The sequence below is a fragment of the Leopardus geoffroyi genome, chromosome E1, assembly GCF_018350155.1.
Source record: "Leopardus geoffroyi isolate Oge1 chromosome E1, O.geoffroyi_Oge1_pat1.0, whole genome shotgun sequence".
Taxonomy (NCBI): domain Eukaryota; kingdom Metazoa; phylum Chordata; class Mammalia; order Carnivora; family Felidae; genus Leopardus; species Leopardus geoffroyi.
Window position 1 is genome coordinate 53,715,372 of NC_059330.1, and position 14,168 is coordinate 53,729,539.

The 14,168-nt window shown below is 53.7% G+C and overlaps 1 protein-coding gene across 6 annotated transcripts; it reads right to left on the bottom strand.

Moving 5' to 3' along the window:
• Positions 1-4,256: 4,256 nt before the first annotated feature.
• On the bottom strand, positions 4,257-13,497 carry CPSF4L (cleavage and polyadenylation specific factor 4 like). 6 transcript variants are annotated; one of them, XM_045489608.1, is made up of 7 exons: positions 13,380-13,497; positions 12,783-12,833; positions 11,875-12,027; positions 8,827-8,922; positions 7,800-7,893; positions 7,284-7,323; positions 5,386-6,103 (listed from the first exon to the last, which is right to left on the bottom strand). In XM_045489608.1, exons 1-7 carry the CDS (start codon positions 13,480-13,482, stop codon positions 5,825-5,827), a joined length of 816 nt encoding a protein of 271 aa, XP_045345564.1. In that variant the 5' UTR covers positions 13,483-13,497; the 3' UTR covers positions 5,386-5,824. The 6 variants fall into 6 exon arrangements, with proteins under 6 accessions (XP_045345561.1, XP_045345564.1, XP_045345563.1 ...); XM_045489605.1 differs by lacking the exons at positions 12,783-12,833; positions 13,380-13,497 and adding an exon at positions 4,257-4,739 and having other exon boundaries at positions 5,936-6,103; positions 7,800-7,896; positions 11,875-12,208; XM_045489607.1 differs by lacking the exon at positions 11,875-12,027.
• Between the last annotated feature and the right edge of the window lie 671 nt (positions 13,498-14,168).

Consider the following 14,168-nt stretch of genomic DNA (forward strand, 5'->3'; position numbering starts at 1 on the left):
GGTCAGGGAGGCAGGAAGATGACAGAGGTCATCACTGAAATTTTTAAAGAGTTAGTTCTTAATTTGCAGTCAATAATATCTCACTTTTAGATCTTTCTCCCTAAAAGTATTCTCTAAGCTTTGGCATTTTACAGTTGTTCTGCACGAGATACCAGGCTACATACGCCCTGATACAGGTTAATATCTGAAGTGGCAGGAAATCTGCCTCCCATCGGGCCTTTTGGGGTCCTTGACACCTTGGCGGGTGTGAGAAACATGAAAGCAAAGTCAGGGGGATACAGAGTTGCAGGTGAGTCTGTGGAAAATCCTTAAATATATTTAAGCTGATGAAAATGAAATCGCACACTAAACAGAATTGTTGAAGCACTTTTTACACATCTTGAGTATAATAGCAAATGGTTTCTGTTTATCATCTCTTCCTGGAAACTTCAGAATCCCACCCCATCCCTTCCTGAGAACTTCAGTGAAACACTCGGACGTTCCTTTTACTTTGTCAGGGTTGTTGGGTTTTCCGGGTCTCTTCCCCCATCAAAATATTCAGTGTCTTTCTAAGTTTGTGACTTCTGCTTTGGTGGCTTCCTTACTTGGTTACCGACAGATAGAAAAGGCTTAGAGGAAACGTAATCCAGATTGTACAGAGAGCTGTTTCTCCAATCCCTTTTCCAACATGGGGGTTGATTATATATCACAGACGTGTTCATACCTACATGTTTGTTTTATACACACACACACACACACGTATATTTTAGCTTTGCTTGGGATATTCTCATGCCAAATACAGGAGGTTAGTCTCTTTCATCCCAGCTCTTTCAAAACTACAGAAAAAGCAGTGTGCTGTTCCGAGGCCAGCATTTATTTATTTATTTGCACGTCTCTTCTTTCTCTCGTCTCAAAACTTGAATTCTGGCTCTATCTTCTGCTTTATCTGCCTTTTCTCCTCCCAGTCCCCTGTCTCGCTCCCCTTCTAATTATCCCCAGTGGGAGTAATTTAATCCTGCATCAGTTTCTCCTGGTTGGGGAAAAGGTACACTAGAATTCCCCAAAAGGAAAAAATTCTGGGTTGAGGAGAGCATTTGTATTACCGAGGACTTCATTGGAATTCCAAAAACAGGATCTTTCCTTTTGAAAGGGCTTTGTGGCCATTCTTTGCAAATGTGCTTTAAGGGAGACACTTGGGCGGGAGATGCTCCCTGCACTTCCCCCTTTGTCCTTAGTCCAGGTCGGGAACTGTCAGGGAGTCAAGGTAGAAGAGAATGCTGCCTGCCAGTGATGCCCTCTTGCCCCAAACCCCTCAAGCAGCTGCTTGGTGGCCTGATCCAGCCCACTCCCTGTGTTGTAAATAAAGTCTTCCCGGAGCACAGCCCTGCTCCTTCTGTTAAGCGTGGTCTGGGGCAGCTTTTCTGCTCTAGTGGCAGAGCTGAGTAGTTACAGCAGAGACCACATGGTTTGCAAAGCTGGAAGTGTGTGCTGACCCTGCCCTGGGGGAGCGGGACCCCCTTCCCGCCCCCCTCCCCCGCATTTGGAGTAGGTAAGGCCGCGAGCCCCTGCATTTGGAGCGTTTGGAACGTGTAAGGCAACTTGGGATCCCTGCTCTAAGACAGTTTGGGTTAGGAAACATTTCAGTAGAAGCCTTTCTTGACCTAGAGCCTTAGTGCCCTGGTGCCACCCCCTGCTGTCCAAACACAGGTGCAGTGATGGTCCCCAGGGGCTGGAGCCCCAAGACCTATTACCACTACTGTAAATAAGAGAGTGTCATTTGTCAGAATCAGAATGCTAGAACAGTGAAAACATTCTACTTAATTTATGTCACAGTAGGTATTTTACATCCCTGAAAATGAGTTCCTTAATGTGAAGAGCAAACTAAATGAACCACCCGTCCTAGAGGGACAGCTAGCTGCTTCATTTTACCAAGTTGAAGATGAAGGTGGGATCCTGCCCTAAAAAGATTTTTTAGTTTGACACGGCCAGCACCAAGAATCCTGACCCATGTGTAGGAAAGAAGAAAAGGGCTTAACTGATGCCTCTGGATTTGATACTGAGCGTGGATTCTTTTTTTTTTTTTTTTAATGTTTATTTTTGAGAGAGAGTGCGAGCGGGGGAGGGGCAGAGAGAGGGAGCTACAGAATCTGAAGCAAGTTCCAGGCGCTGAGCCATGAGCACAGAGCCCACCGCGGCGCTCGAACTCACGAACTGAGATCATGACCTGAGCCGAAGTCGGATACTTAACCAGCTGAGCCACCCAGGCGCCCCAGTACTGAGCGTGGATTCTTAAATGGTCCGGGAGACTTTGAAGAAGCCGTTGGTATCTCCAGATGCTGGAGTTCCTTGGTTTCTGGCCACTCGCATTTCTGCCATGTGGGGTGAGAGGGTGCTTGAAGACCGTTCATCAGGTCTTTTAACGATTTCATAATGTTCCAAACAGTCTGAGTTGTTGAGGTCAGCAGAGAGCCGTTGATTCTTGTCCTAGATTCCGGTCCAGACAAACTGCTTGGTCAAAGGAGCAGTTTCCGCTTACAGTAGCAATGTAAACTTGGCTCGTGAGGCTACATTTAGTGCTCAAATCTGCAAATACCCCTGCAAGATCAGTTCATTGGCGCAGCCAATCCTAATCCTGTCTGTGACCTGGCAGATGCAGGGCTCCACCCAGAAAGAGGAGAGATTCTTTTCAAAACTGGGATTGTAGATGAGTGAGGCCCTGTTACCTGCAGGCGTGGAGTCAGGAGTAGCTGCTCATCACAAAGCCGAGAAAAAGAAGCCAGGGATGCTCCTAACCTGATGTTCCGTGTTAAACGGCCTCCTTGATGTCGTCTCCCAAAAGGATGCCTCGTACCTCCCACAGCAGGGGCAGGAGCCCCCCTAGATGAGCCCGCCCCCAGGTGAGCAACAGGGTTGGTTAGGTTCTGCTTCCAAGGCAGCGGCACGAATTCCCAAACGAATCTTCCAGCAGCGTGCAGAGAATCCATACGAGCGATCCGTATCCGCCTTTGAGAAGACTTCAGGGGAGGGTCCCGTTCCAGAAGGTTGGAAATACTTCCCGGCAGGCCCAAAGGCCATGGCTGTGCCCACGTGGTCTGTGTAGGGTGGGTTATCCCTGGTCTTAGCTCCTGGGATTGAAGCCTGAGTGACTGTATCTGAAATACGGAGTTTACTGGGGAAAGTACTTTCTTCTAATACATACCAGAGTATTTAGTTATTAAAGATAATCATTTGTGTATTAGCAACAGGGTGTTTTACTTGTTCCGGGAAACCTCGCTGCCGCTGTTCTTAGTCCTTTACCTTGATTTGCAGATTATCCTAATTCCCCTGCTCCCTGTGTTCCTCCTGTATGTTCCTACCACCACTCTTCATAACAGTAGTTTTAAAATTTTCCTCTCACCTGGTTATTTGCCTCTTCCAGACCCTCACCTTTGAGATGGGTGGCTGTGGCCTGGGGCGAGTTGTCTGACTTCCTGGAGCCTCTTTGGAAGTCTGGACTGTAAAGAGGGGACAGTTACACCTACTTTGCAGAGACTTGGTGGGATTAGAGGCCCTGCGTCGGTAAATTCCAGCAAGGGCCCACGTGTGGTAGGAATTAAATTCTAACGGCTCTTCTGAACCCCCTGTGGCCTCATGCTACTTCAGATTCTAAATGTGAACCAAGCGAGAACAGGCCCGCCACGATCCCCGCTAAAACGTGGCTACCCTCCGGGGCCTGCTCTGCCAAAGCCAAGTGCTGTGCAGAGTTCTTTACCTGCATTCTCTCATCCCATCCTTAGGACCACCCTGGGAGGCTGGCGCCGTTACACTTATTTGTCACACTGAGGAGACCGAGGCTTGAGGCTGAGTAGTTTGCCTACACGGCTGTGTGGTATTTGTCTCAGCAGCCCAGGCGGGGCTGCTGTGCAGGCCCCCAGAACCTGCGGGCCTCGTTCTTCGATCACCCTGTCCCCTTACCTTCTAGCTCCAGGCGGCTGGGTGGCCGTCTCCACCTGCCACAGGCTGGTGGGGGTGGGGGTGGGGTGCGTCCTACTCACACCTTCTACTGTTTTCTCCATTTCTCCAAAAGTCTCTACTTTAACCTCCCGCTCCTCTCCCAGTGGGTCAGACTCACTTGACTCCCGCATCCGCGTAAATAGAATGGCATTAAATGGTCCAGGTCACGCCCCTACCTCCCCAGGATAAGACTGGTGTGTACCGTCTCCCTCCCCATAATTCCTCACATCGGGCGTGCACAGGGTCCAGCCTTAAATTAAAGTAAGCTGTAACAGGGAAGCAGCTGTCATGCCAAAGGAAACCATCGAGTTTAATCACCAGTTTGCAGCAGCAGGTGAGGCCACGTGCACGGGAACTGCCCCGTGCAGCCCAGGCTGGTCTTGTAGCGGGTGCGGGAGCCGCGCAGACGGGGGCGGCTGTTCCCACTAGCTTGGGTTCAGAGTTTATGTACATTCTGCTCCCCCATTTTATGGCTAACTCGTCCTGCCACAGGTTGCGTGCCTCCAGTCCTGTTGTGTTTCTAGCAGCTCGTTCACGGACAGAATGAGAGGAAATAAGCCCGAATGCAGCACGCTACTCCCGCATCTCCTACCCTGTTGAGGCGGACAGTAGGGTTCACTGGGAACAGAGAGGACCCCACAGCGTGGCCACTGGGTGTCTTCACTAGAAGGTCTTCAGTTACCCCACATACCCGGGGTTATTTTTTGATAACTCCTACCTGTTGGAGTCTTACTACACTTGCTGGCATAATGGCCCGGTTTTCGACACTAAAAGGAAAAGATTAAGGGTGTAACTTTTCATAAATTCAAATCTCAATAGAAACATCTTAACCTAAGGAACCATAAAAGCTAGTTAGCTGCTGGGGCGCCTGGGTGGCTCAGTCGGTTGAGCGTCCGACTTAGGCTCAGGTCACAATCTCACGGTCCGTGAGGTCGAACCCCGCGTCGGGCTCTGGGCTGATGGCTCAGAGCCTGGAGCCTGCTTCCGATTCTGTGTCTCCCTCTCTCTCTGACCCTCCCCCGTTCATGCTGTGTCTCTGTCTCAAAAATAAACGTTAAAAAAAAAATTTAAAAAAAAGCTAGTTAGCTGCCTAACTAGCTTTTTTTTTTTCTTAACTTTATTTATTTTGAGAAACCGAGACAGCACAAGTGGGGGAGGGGCAGAGAGACTCCCAAGCAGGCTCCGCACTCAGCGCGGCTGACAGGGCTTGAACCCATAAAGCCGCGAGATCCCCACCTGAAACCAAGAGTCGGACACTTAACCGACGGAGCCACCCAGGTACCCTTGATGGATTTTATCTTAAATGAAGCTCCGTTTCGGGCCTGAGAGACCTTGAGATTCAAGCCATTATCACTATCCCAGAGAACAGGGCTCTGGATGTTCAGAGGCCCCAAAAATCAAACGTATGAGAAAGGCAAGGGCCCTGTTCCCTGGTCTCTCCGGGTGGAGCTTGCTCTAACAGTGTAGAGCGGCCAGAAGCACAGGAAAGTCAGGGCGCCTGGCTGGCTCAGTTGGTGGAACGTGGGACTCCTGATCGCAGGGTGGGGAGTTGGAGCTTCACATCGGGTGTAGAGATTACTTACAAATAAAATCTCTAAAATAAAAAGCACAGAACAGCGTAGAGTTTATCTCGTGAAGGTACGTATGATGTTTTTCTTCTTGATAAACCAGGGGAAAAAAGGAAACCAAAGTGCTACATTCCCTTAGGAAATCCTGCCCCCTAAATCTTGAGGACATTATAGATCAACTCAGAACTGGTAACGCAGCAAAGAAGGTGATGAAAGCTGTTTAACTTAGTAGCTTTTAAAGAAAGTCTTGTCTGGCCAGAGAGGTCAGATGAGGTCGTGGAGACTTAGGGTAACATTGGGGTTACCAGTGCCCGCTCACTGCCCTCATTCACACCCCTAGACCGCAGTGTGGTGGTCTTACCTGACCCGAAGGGAATCGCACCGCAGCTACTCACCCTGTAGCACGGGCCGGGCTCCGGCGCCCTGAGTCCCAGGTGGTAGGAGACCAGGTGCTGCTGGGGTCTCTGAGCGGGGAGAAGCGGTCCCTCCGGCGGGGAAGGGGGCCTGCGAGGCTCCCAGGCACGAGCAGGAGGGGCTGAACCCCGTGGCCAGTTGACAAGCTGCTGATAAAGTCAAGAGAAAACACTGCAGACGTGGCGACTTTGCACTGAGGGCAGGGGCTCCGGCCAGGCGTGTACATGCAAAGCAGGTTTCAAGGTGCTTTATTGCGGCGTTAATTGCCGACAGCGTGGCTCCCGACGAGCCTTAGACTTGGGCTTGTGGATCGCCCACAGTCATTGAGGAGGCTTCCCACCCTCCAGCCAAGATCCCACCTGGAAGCGGCAGAGGGCGCCCTTCCGAGCCGGCGCCGGCCTTCCCTCTGGCTGAGGGACCGGATGTGGGGCCACTGATTGACAGGGGCTAAGCGCCCGCCCCCCGTTCCCACGCCTATTTTGACCTCCTTCAGACTTAACTGGCCGTTCGACTTTCAGTCTTCCGGACCAGGGGTCAGCAAAGACTTTCTGTAGGAGCCCAGAGAGGAAAGATTTCCGGCCTTGCAGGCCGCCTGGGCTCCGGCGCAGCCACTCCTAAGCACGAGACCGGCTGTAGATGACGCGTACATGAGCGGGGCCCGGTTCCAATAAAACTACGAGCACTGACATTTTCATTTTCACGTGTTACAATATATTCTGGTTTCTTTCCCCTACGATCTTTAAAAAAAAAAAAAAAAAAAAAAAAAACCCACTGCAAGTGCTGGGCTGTTCAAAAATAGGCAGTGGCCCGATCTGGCCCCCAGGCTGTAGTTTGCTGACCCCTGATGCGGGTGCTCGTCAGTGCTTGGTAGCAGTGGGAAGAGTATGTGTTCCCGCAGGGACCCGGCACAACCAGGATGGCCCGATGCAGAGGAACGACTTTGGACCGCAAGCCCGGAGCTGGGCCCCTTGGTCTTTATCAAAAAACCCCACACGTCGGGCGCCTGGCTGTTAAGTTGGAGGAACATGCGACTCTTGATCTCAGGGTCGTGAGTTGGAACCCCACAGGTTGCTTACACGCACATGCCGCCCACTAAGGAGAATTTGAGGGCTGATGAGCTGAGCAGGGCCGCTACCTGCCGCAGAGGCTGCCGAGGTGGGAGGGGGTCTGGGCCGTGGCGGGTGAGTCTCCCGGGACGGGTACTTGGAGCGGATCGTGCGAGGGTGAGGGCAGCTGGGCATAGTGCGGTGCCAGAGTAAGTGCTCTCCAGGGAGCGCGTGCGGTAAAGGGAACGAAACACCCCTGCCCCCTCCCTGCCTGCACACTCACCTTCGTGAAACTCGGGTTGAATAAAAGATTCATCTTGGGACTGAGGGAAGTACAGAGAGAGAGAGAGAGACAGTTACAGCCTGGCTCCAGCCCTCCATCACCTGCTCATTAGCGTGCTCCTCGCCAGCCTACTGCAGATTTCCGGTTTCTGAGCCCCCTGGGGAAGGAGCCCATGCCCCAGCCGGGGGATGACGGAGAACTGCAGAGGGTTGGGGTGGGCTTTAAGTGTTTCTGCTCATTTCTAGAACGGTTTGGGAAGAGCTACATGCCTGTCAGCCCCGCACAAATACACATGAACAGCCTGGGGTAGAGTTTGGTGCAGCACCTGGGGGGGGGGGGGCAGGGGGGGACAATGCAGGGTGAGTTAGCAAGGAAATCACTGCAGGGGGGAGGGGGGGCATGCTCACCAGACGCTTCATTTTCCACCTTGGACCAGTGAAGGTATAGAAGGATCTAGATCCAGAAGCCAGAAAGCAGGCACCGTACTAGAGTTGCTAATCCAGGGGTCATACTTACTGTGCAAATTGGCACCTGGGTCCCTCGGGGCAGAAGCCCACGAAGTAGTTAGCGCACATTATCTTACGGACATGGCGGTGTTTGCACAGGGGACCTGCTGGGCAGAGAACAGCCAGAAACACACATGACAAATCTCACCGGGAGGGTATGGCAGTCATAGCTCTCCACTTAACAGGGTATATAAACCTTGTCCTTTCCTGCCCAAAGCACCTGCTTCCTAGCCACGTGACTGAGAGGGGAATGGCCACCTCGGAATGTGCTGGGGTGGGTGCCAGCTGGCCAGTGCTGAGCAGTGGGGTCGGAGGCGTCCCTGACACACTGCATCTTGGAGGATTTACGTGGTTGTAGACTGTCATTTGTCACCTTTACTTAGCTCCGGAAGCTACAGCTGAGGAAAGACTAACCCCACCACAGCTTACTAATTGTCCCCTAAAATGCCCCCAAAGGAACACTGCCGAGGACTCAGAACAGTGCACCTGAACACCAATGAAAGTAAAGGGCGCAGTACTCAGAGCACAGGGACTCCAATGGGGGGACCCTGCCTCTTAATGGGGCAGGTGGAGCACGCTTAGGTGACAGCACCCCCCCCCAGGTGGGTAAAAGAAATAGACAAGAGAATGCATGTGGTCGGTCTCCCCTGGACCAGACCCGATGCCAAGGGCTTCCTGTGAGGTCCTATATCTGCCAGCTCAATAAGCCTATGAAGGAGCTGTTTCCCCTTTCGATAAGTGAGGAACTGCGTTCAGCAATTCGTTCAAGGTCACGCAGCTGATACATTCTGAAGTCACTGGGATCTGAACCCAAGTAAGCCCGCTGGGAGAAGCCATGCCAGGCTGAATGTTACAATACACAGAAGGTTCTTTTCCATCAGAGCGAGCCTGGGGGAGAACTATGGAAAGGTCTCCCGTTGGGATTTTAACCCAGGGGCACACCCCCATGGGGCCTTATCAGGCATATGCATCCTTCCCCTGCTGGGGACACCCCCACATCGTGATCACCTAGTGCTCCCTTTCCATCGGGGCCTCACCATCCTTGCAGAAACCTTGGTCATACCAAGGACAGTCCCGGGTCTTGAGAGCTGGCTTCACGTGGAGAAAGGGACATTCCTTGTTGTTGCAATCACCTGAAAAGTCCAGCATTCTTTAAAAACGGGCTCATCTTAACGCTCATTTCCACCCTCCCCAAAGTGGACTGACCGCCTTGCCTAGCCTCCACTTGCCTTCCTTCCATCAGCAGCAGCTTTTAGAAGACAGCAAGGATTTTCTAATCCTTCTTGCAATCTAAGAAGAATGGATCCCAATACTACTTGCTAAGTAGGACTTGGGTAAGAATAACCACATCTGGAAGAGCAGAGGCAGGGCCAGATATCCAGAGGGAGGGACTGGAACGGAAGGCATCTGGAGGCCACCAGAGAGGAAGGAACGAAGAAGAGGCGGGGAGAGGAGAGCCAGAGCGAGCCCCTAAAGATCCAAGAGGACACTGTGGATGCATTTCAATCAAGGCCCTCTGTGCTTCGTCTCTGCGACGGAGACCTACGGTGCTTCTAGAACCAGGGTACAGTCCTTTCTGGCGGGCAGGCCAAACAAGACCAGCTCCAAAGCTGGCGGTGGTCTGATGCCAGATGCTACCCAGGGACCCCTGTGGTTGCCCGATGCCTGTGCTGTAAGCTGTGGGTAATAGACCAAGACTCGGGTCCTCTAGAAGGAGCCAGCCTCGTGGGACAGACCACTGCAGAATTGTTGTAAGAACACTCTTAGATTTCTTGCAGGAGCCCAGGGCTCTGAAGGAGCGTGGGGAGGAATCAGTTCATCTTTCACCTCATGTGAGTAGAGAACTGGTGGATGCTTCCAATCCCATCCTCCTTAAAAGCCTACAACTCACGGGTGCGCCCGGGTGGCTCAGTCGGTTGGGCGACTGACTTCGGCTCAGGTCATGATCTCATGGTCCGTGGGTTCGAGCCCCGTGTCGGGCTCTGTGCTGCCGGCTCGGAGCCTGGAGCCTGCTTCGGATTCTGTGTCTCCTCCTCTCTCTGCCCCTCCCCTGCTCACACTCTGTGTCTGTGTCTCGATAATAAATAAACGTTAAAAAAAAAAAAAAAAAGTCTACAACTCGGTGCTTCTCAGAGCCAAAAGGACTTGATGGTGTTCGCCCCATTGGTTTTCAAACTGCTCCAGAGATCCACTTAAAGGTCGAGCTTCTGCAAAGCAGGTTTCACCGCTGATGCCTGAGAACAGTTTGAAATCACCATTCCCTCCTGGCCTTCCCGTCTCACAAACGAGGACAGCAGTGCTCAGAGAGGGGAACTGCCGTGTGCAGCCCAGGGCACAGTGCAGACTCTGGGCTCCCGCCTTTTGAGGAATGGAAGTGACATCCCTCCCCTAGGGCTGGTGAGCATTTGATCTAGGAGGCAGCGGGCGGGAAGTCACCTGCCCGTGCAATGCTGCCTTTCTGTCCTGGCCTGGATGCGCCTCGCTGCATTCCTCTGGCGGCCAGCAGGTGGCACCCGCGCCTCACCCTCCAGTCAGCCTTTTCGGAGTCCCCCAGGTAGCTGTTAGAAGAGGCCAGCCAGCTGCAGGGCCCAAGACCCTGGGCCCCCTCAGCTGCCCCTTCCCACTCCAACACCTCCCAACATAATGTTCTACATAAAACAGTTTACTTCCAATAAGAACGATAATTACTTTGGGGCGCCCCGGTGGCTCAGTCGGTTAAGCGTCTGACTTCCACTCAGGTCATGATCTCAGTTTCCGTGAGTTCGAGCCCCGCATCAGGCTCTGTGTTGACAGCTCAGAGCCTGGAGCATGCTTCGGATTCTGTGTCCTCCCCTTTATGCCTCTCCCCCACTGGTGCTCTGTCACCTTCTAGCTCTCAAAAATAAATAAATGTTATAATTTTTTTTTTAATGGTAAGTGGCATTTTTAAATGAAAAAGGTTTATTTAGGTGCTGACCAAGGGAAGCTGAGCTTCAGGTACACTCTGTCCTTCCCTTCCAAGAACACATGCAGGCTGCGGGACCTCAACTCCCAGCAGGTAGGACACAGAATTTTGGCCCGGGAGGAGCTCTTTGGGGATGCTTCGCCTTCTTCCCAAATAGCCGGGACCTCCCCCCACTGCCCCCCTGCCACTGGCACTAAGGGCAGCTTACCCCAAAGCTGCCCCAGTCAGAGACGTCCCTGAAGACTGTGGCAGCTCTCTGTCCCTCCAGGTCACTCTTTTGGAACACAGTTTGAAAAGCACTGGACTAGATAATCCTTAAGGCTCCTTCCAGCTCTGGAAAGCACTGAGCTGTAGAATTTCACTGGGAAGATATTTTACAAGATCTGAGGCACACTTGCCGATTCAATCTTAAATGAGGTGGCAAGCGGTTGTGGCTTCCTGCCCCAGGCAGCCCTGTGCACAACCAAAGGAGGTCTGAAAGCCAGAGAGAAGGACACTGGTCCCAACCCGACCACACGAGATAATTTTAGAGGCTGTGCTTCTGAACCTCATGACTGTATGTTTACAGTGACCCTGCATTGCCAATAAGAGATGCTAGTTTTCCGCTTACGGAAGCAATGCAAAGTTTTCTTCTAAAATAACACTCCGTAAAACAAGACAGTCGAAAGAATCGACAGTGACACAGGTCAATGGCACAGGTGCTTTCTGTGTTTGGCAAGCATCGTGAAAGTGGCTTTCAAATCCTGCTGTTTGGGAAACGCTGGCCCGGACCCACCCCGGGGACAGAGACGCGGCCCATTCCAGGCTTATTTCCGGACAGTCAGTCCGGGTATGTGATTAGCCAGGACTGCAAAGGGAAACAATTCAGCCTTTGAGTCCAGCCTCACCCCACCCTTCCCGTGGGGGTGGGGGTTACTAGCGTGTCCCTGAGCCTGTGGGCCAGTGAAACAGCGATCCCAGAGTACAGTTCCACTGTTCCTAGGGGGCTGGAAAAGCAGGCGCCTGGGGCTCAGAGAGGCCGGGTCGGCCACCGGAGACATACACAGTCTCCTTTGGGCTTCCCTGTCACACGTCTTCCTGTCTCCCCAGTCCCCACTGCCAACCCCCCTAGGTAAGGGCTGGAGCCAGGAAGGGGCGTTACCGAACTTGGAGTAGAAGTAGCACTCGGGCATCCTGGTGACATCGTACTGGTGCAAGAAGTTGCACTGGTCGCCCTTCTTACACAGTCCCCGCAGCCAGTGCTTACACACCACCATCTTCTCCCCTCGGTTGTGCCGGAGGGGACAGAGCTTCCCTGGGAACAGCAGAGCAGCCAGCTGGGAGCACCCCCACCCCCTGCTTGCCTGGGATTCCCGAGCAGCGTGCCCCTCGTCCATCCCGTCACCTGACCTCCACCTGGTGGAGGCCACACAGAGGACGGGCTGTCGTCTTAGCACTGCCACACCTTTGCCCAAAGTTTCCTCTCTGCCTGGCCTGCCCTCGTGCTTCTCAAACCCCGGGAAGCCCCAGGGGGTCAGGACAGCTCCCAGCAGCCTCACAGCCCCCTTCTCCTCCAGGCTCAGGGTGGGGCTCCTACCAGAGAGCAGAGCCGTGGCTCCAGCCCGGGACCCCCACTCAGCACGGCCCCTGGCATATAGTGCTTGTTAAGGGCCTGTTAAAACCAGGTCTCAGAAACGCCCCTCAAAGGTTGTGTTTCCTGACCCCGGACACCTAACGTGCTGACCTAAGAGCCGGCTTTGTAACTAACAACTTAGAAGGAAGTAGAAATGTCCTGGGTGACTGTTACCTTCTTACGGGGGGTACTGCCATCAGCAGGAAGGATGCCCCAGTTCCCAAGTTCCTAAACAGGACCAGCCTCATGCTTGGCCACCCCTCTGATAGAACGTGAGGGTTGCTGGGAAGGGGTTCTTTGTAAATAGTCCTACCCTCACCCGGCCAATGACTCGCTTGGGTGTGACCTTCCACCAGAGGACTTGGATTTCTTTGCAAGAGGGCGTAGATGTGTAGACGGCCCCAGCCCCCCACGCCCCGGTTCACCTGCTGACCCACCTTTCTCACAGAGCCCTTTAGCGAAAAAGTTGCACACAGCTGAGCCCGACTCTAGAAGGGGAAGAAGGAAAGAGAGAAGGTAGCTTCACCAGAGGCTGCACCTGCCAGGGGGGTTTTCCTCCTCAGGAAGTCCCTACCCACCCCCACCCACCCCCGCAACCCTGAACCTCCCCAAAGCTTGGGCCTGGGGGCTAGGGCCTGGCTCTTCGGATGCTGGCCTCCAGAACCAGCCTCAAGACCTCAACACCTAAGCCCCCAACTCTGAACCACAGGTGATGGAGGGGCCCAAGACAACTCAGGAGGCCAATGTGGACTTTCCTGGCTTCTCACCATTCCCTTTCTGTGTCTCTCTGCTTTCCCCGTCTGGAAAATGGGCTGCCTGGAAGTCAGCTCCATTCTCCTGGAATCCTGGAGAGTATGTAAGAGGGGAGCCCTCAGCCCCTGAGAAGGGGAGTGCTGAGCTGAGAATCACGGGTGGCAGGCCCCAGTCCCCAACTCGGTCCCCCTGGTGTGCCGCAGTGAAGGGGCTGAGCGGAGAAGCCCACAGAACGGCGCAAGGTCCCCCAGGGGGACGGCTGACACCCTGTCCTCACTCACTGTCCATGCCCTGGAAAGGCAGGAGTCCAGTGCCCTTTTGCATCTCTACATCCTTCTCGAAGGTGAAGGTGAACTGCTCTAGCCCAGCAATGATCTCTTGCATCTTCCGTCTCCTGCCGGGCCGCCCAAACCTGCTCAAGCCCCTGCAGGTGCACCCTATATAGCTCATCAGAGGCCCTTAAGGGGGCAGGGTCTGGTGCTGCCCCCCTCATCCCCGGATGCCAGTGGCCAGGTGACAGCTGGGCTGCTCTCTAGGCACAGCTGTCTTCTTACTCCCACCTGGTGCAGGTGCAGACGCCCCGGGGCCCCGCGCCCTCGCGCGGTGTACCTAACATCCCGCTCACAATGCGCGCCGCTGGGGGAGAATTAGCAAAGCCGCACGTACGCACGCACGGCGTATGCGCAGACATTACCAAACCTGTGCTCAGTCTTTCAACATGAAGACAAAGCCACAGGTTAGCCTTGAGCAGAGTTGCACAAACCGACCACAGCGAGGCTGTTCTGATTCCCAGGAGCTTGGGGGCCAAAGGGTGAGGGGGTGGGCGGGGCAGGGGTGCAGAGGGAGGGAGCCCCCTCCCCCCGCCTCCCCGCTTCCCTCCAATCGGGTCCCAGCCGACCCCTCCCTCTGGGACTCCTGACATCCCTTTTCTGGCCTGAGTGACAAGCCCTGAGCGTGCTCTTCATGGGAGAGGGAAAAAGGAACGAAATCCAGAGGAATCGGAAATAGTTGGATGAATAGCGCTTTGTTTACGCGCACACAATCGCGAGCTCGGCTGGGGGTGGAACCAA

Bases quoted from the DNA above. Each gene is read 5' to 3' on its own strand.
- CPSF4L (XM_045489608.1), bottom strand. From the start codon at position 13,482: ATGCAAGAGATCATTGCTGGGCTAGAGCAGTTCACCTTCACCTTCGAG. The intron at 12,028-12,782 runs GTGGGTCAGCAG...TGCTGTTCCCAG, and splicing joins TAAAGGGCTCTGTGAGAAAG to GGAAGCTCTGTCCCCTCCGG. The intron at 7,324-7,799 runs GTAAGTATGACC...TACTTCCCTCAG, and splicing joins CCCAGGTGCCAATTTGCACA to TCCCAAGATGAATCTTTTAT.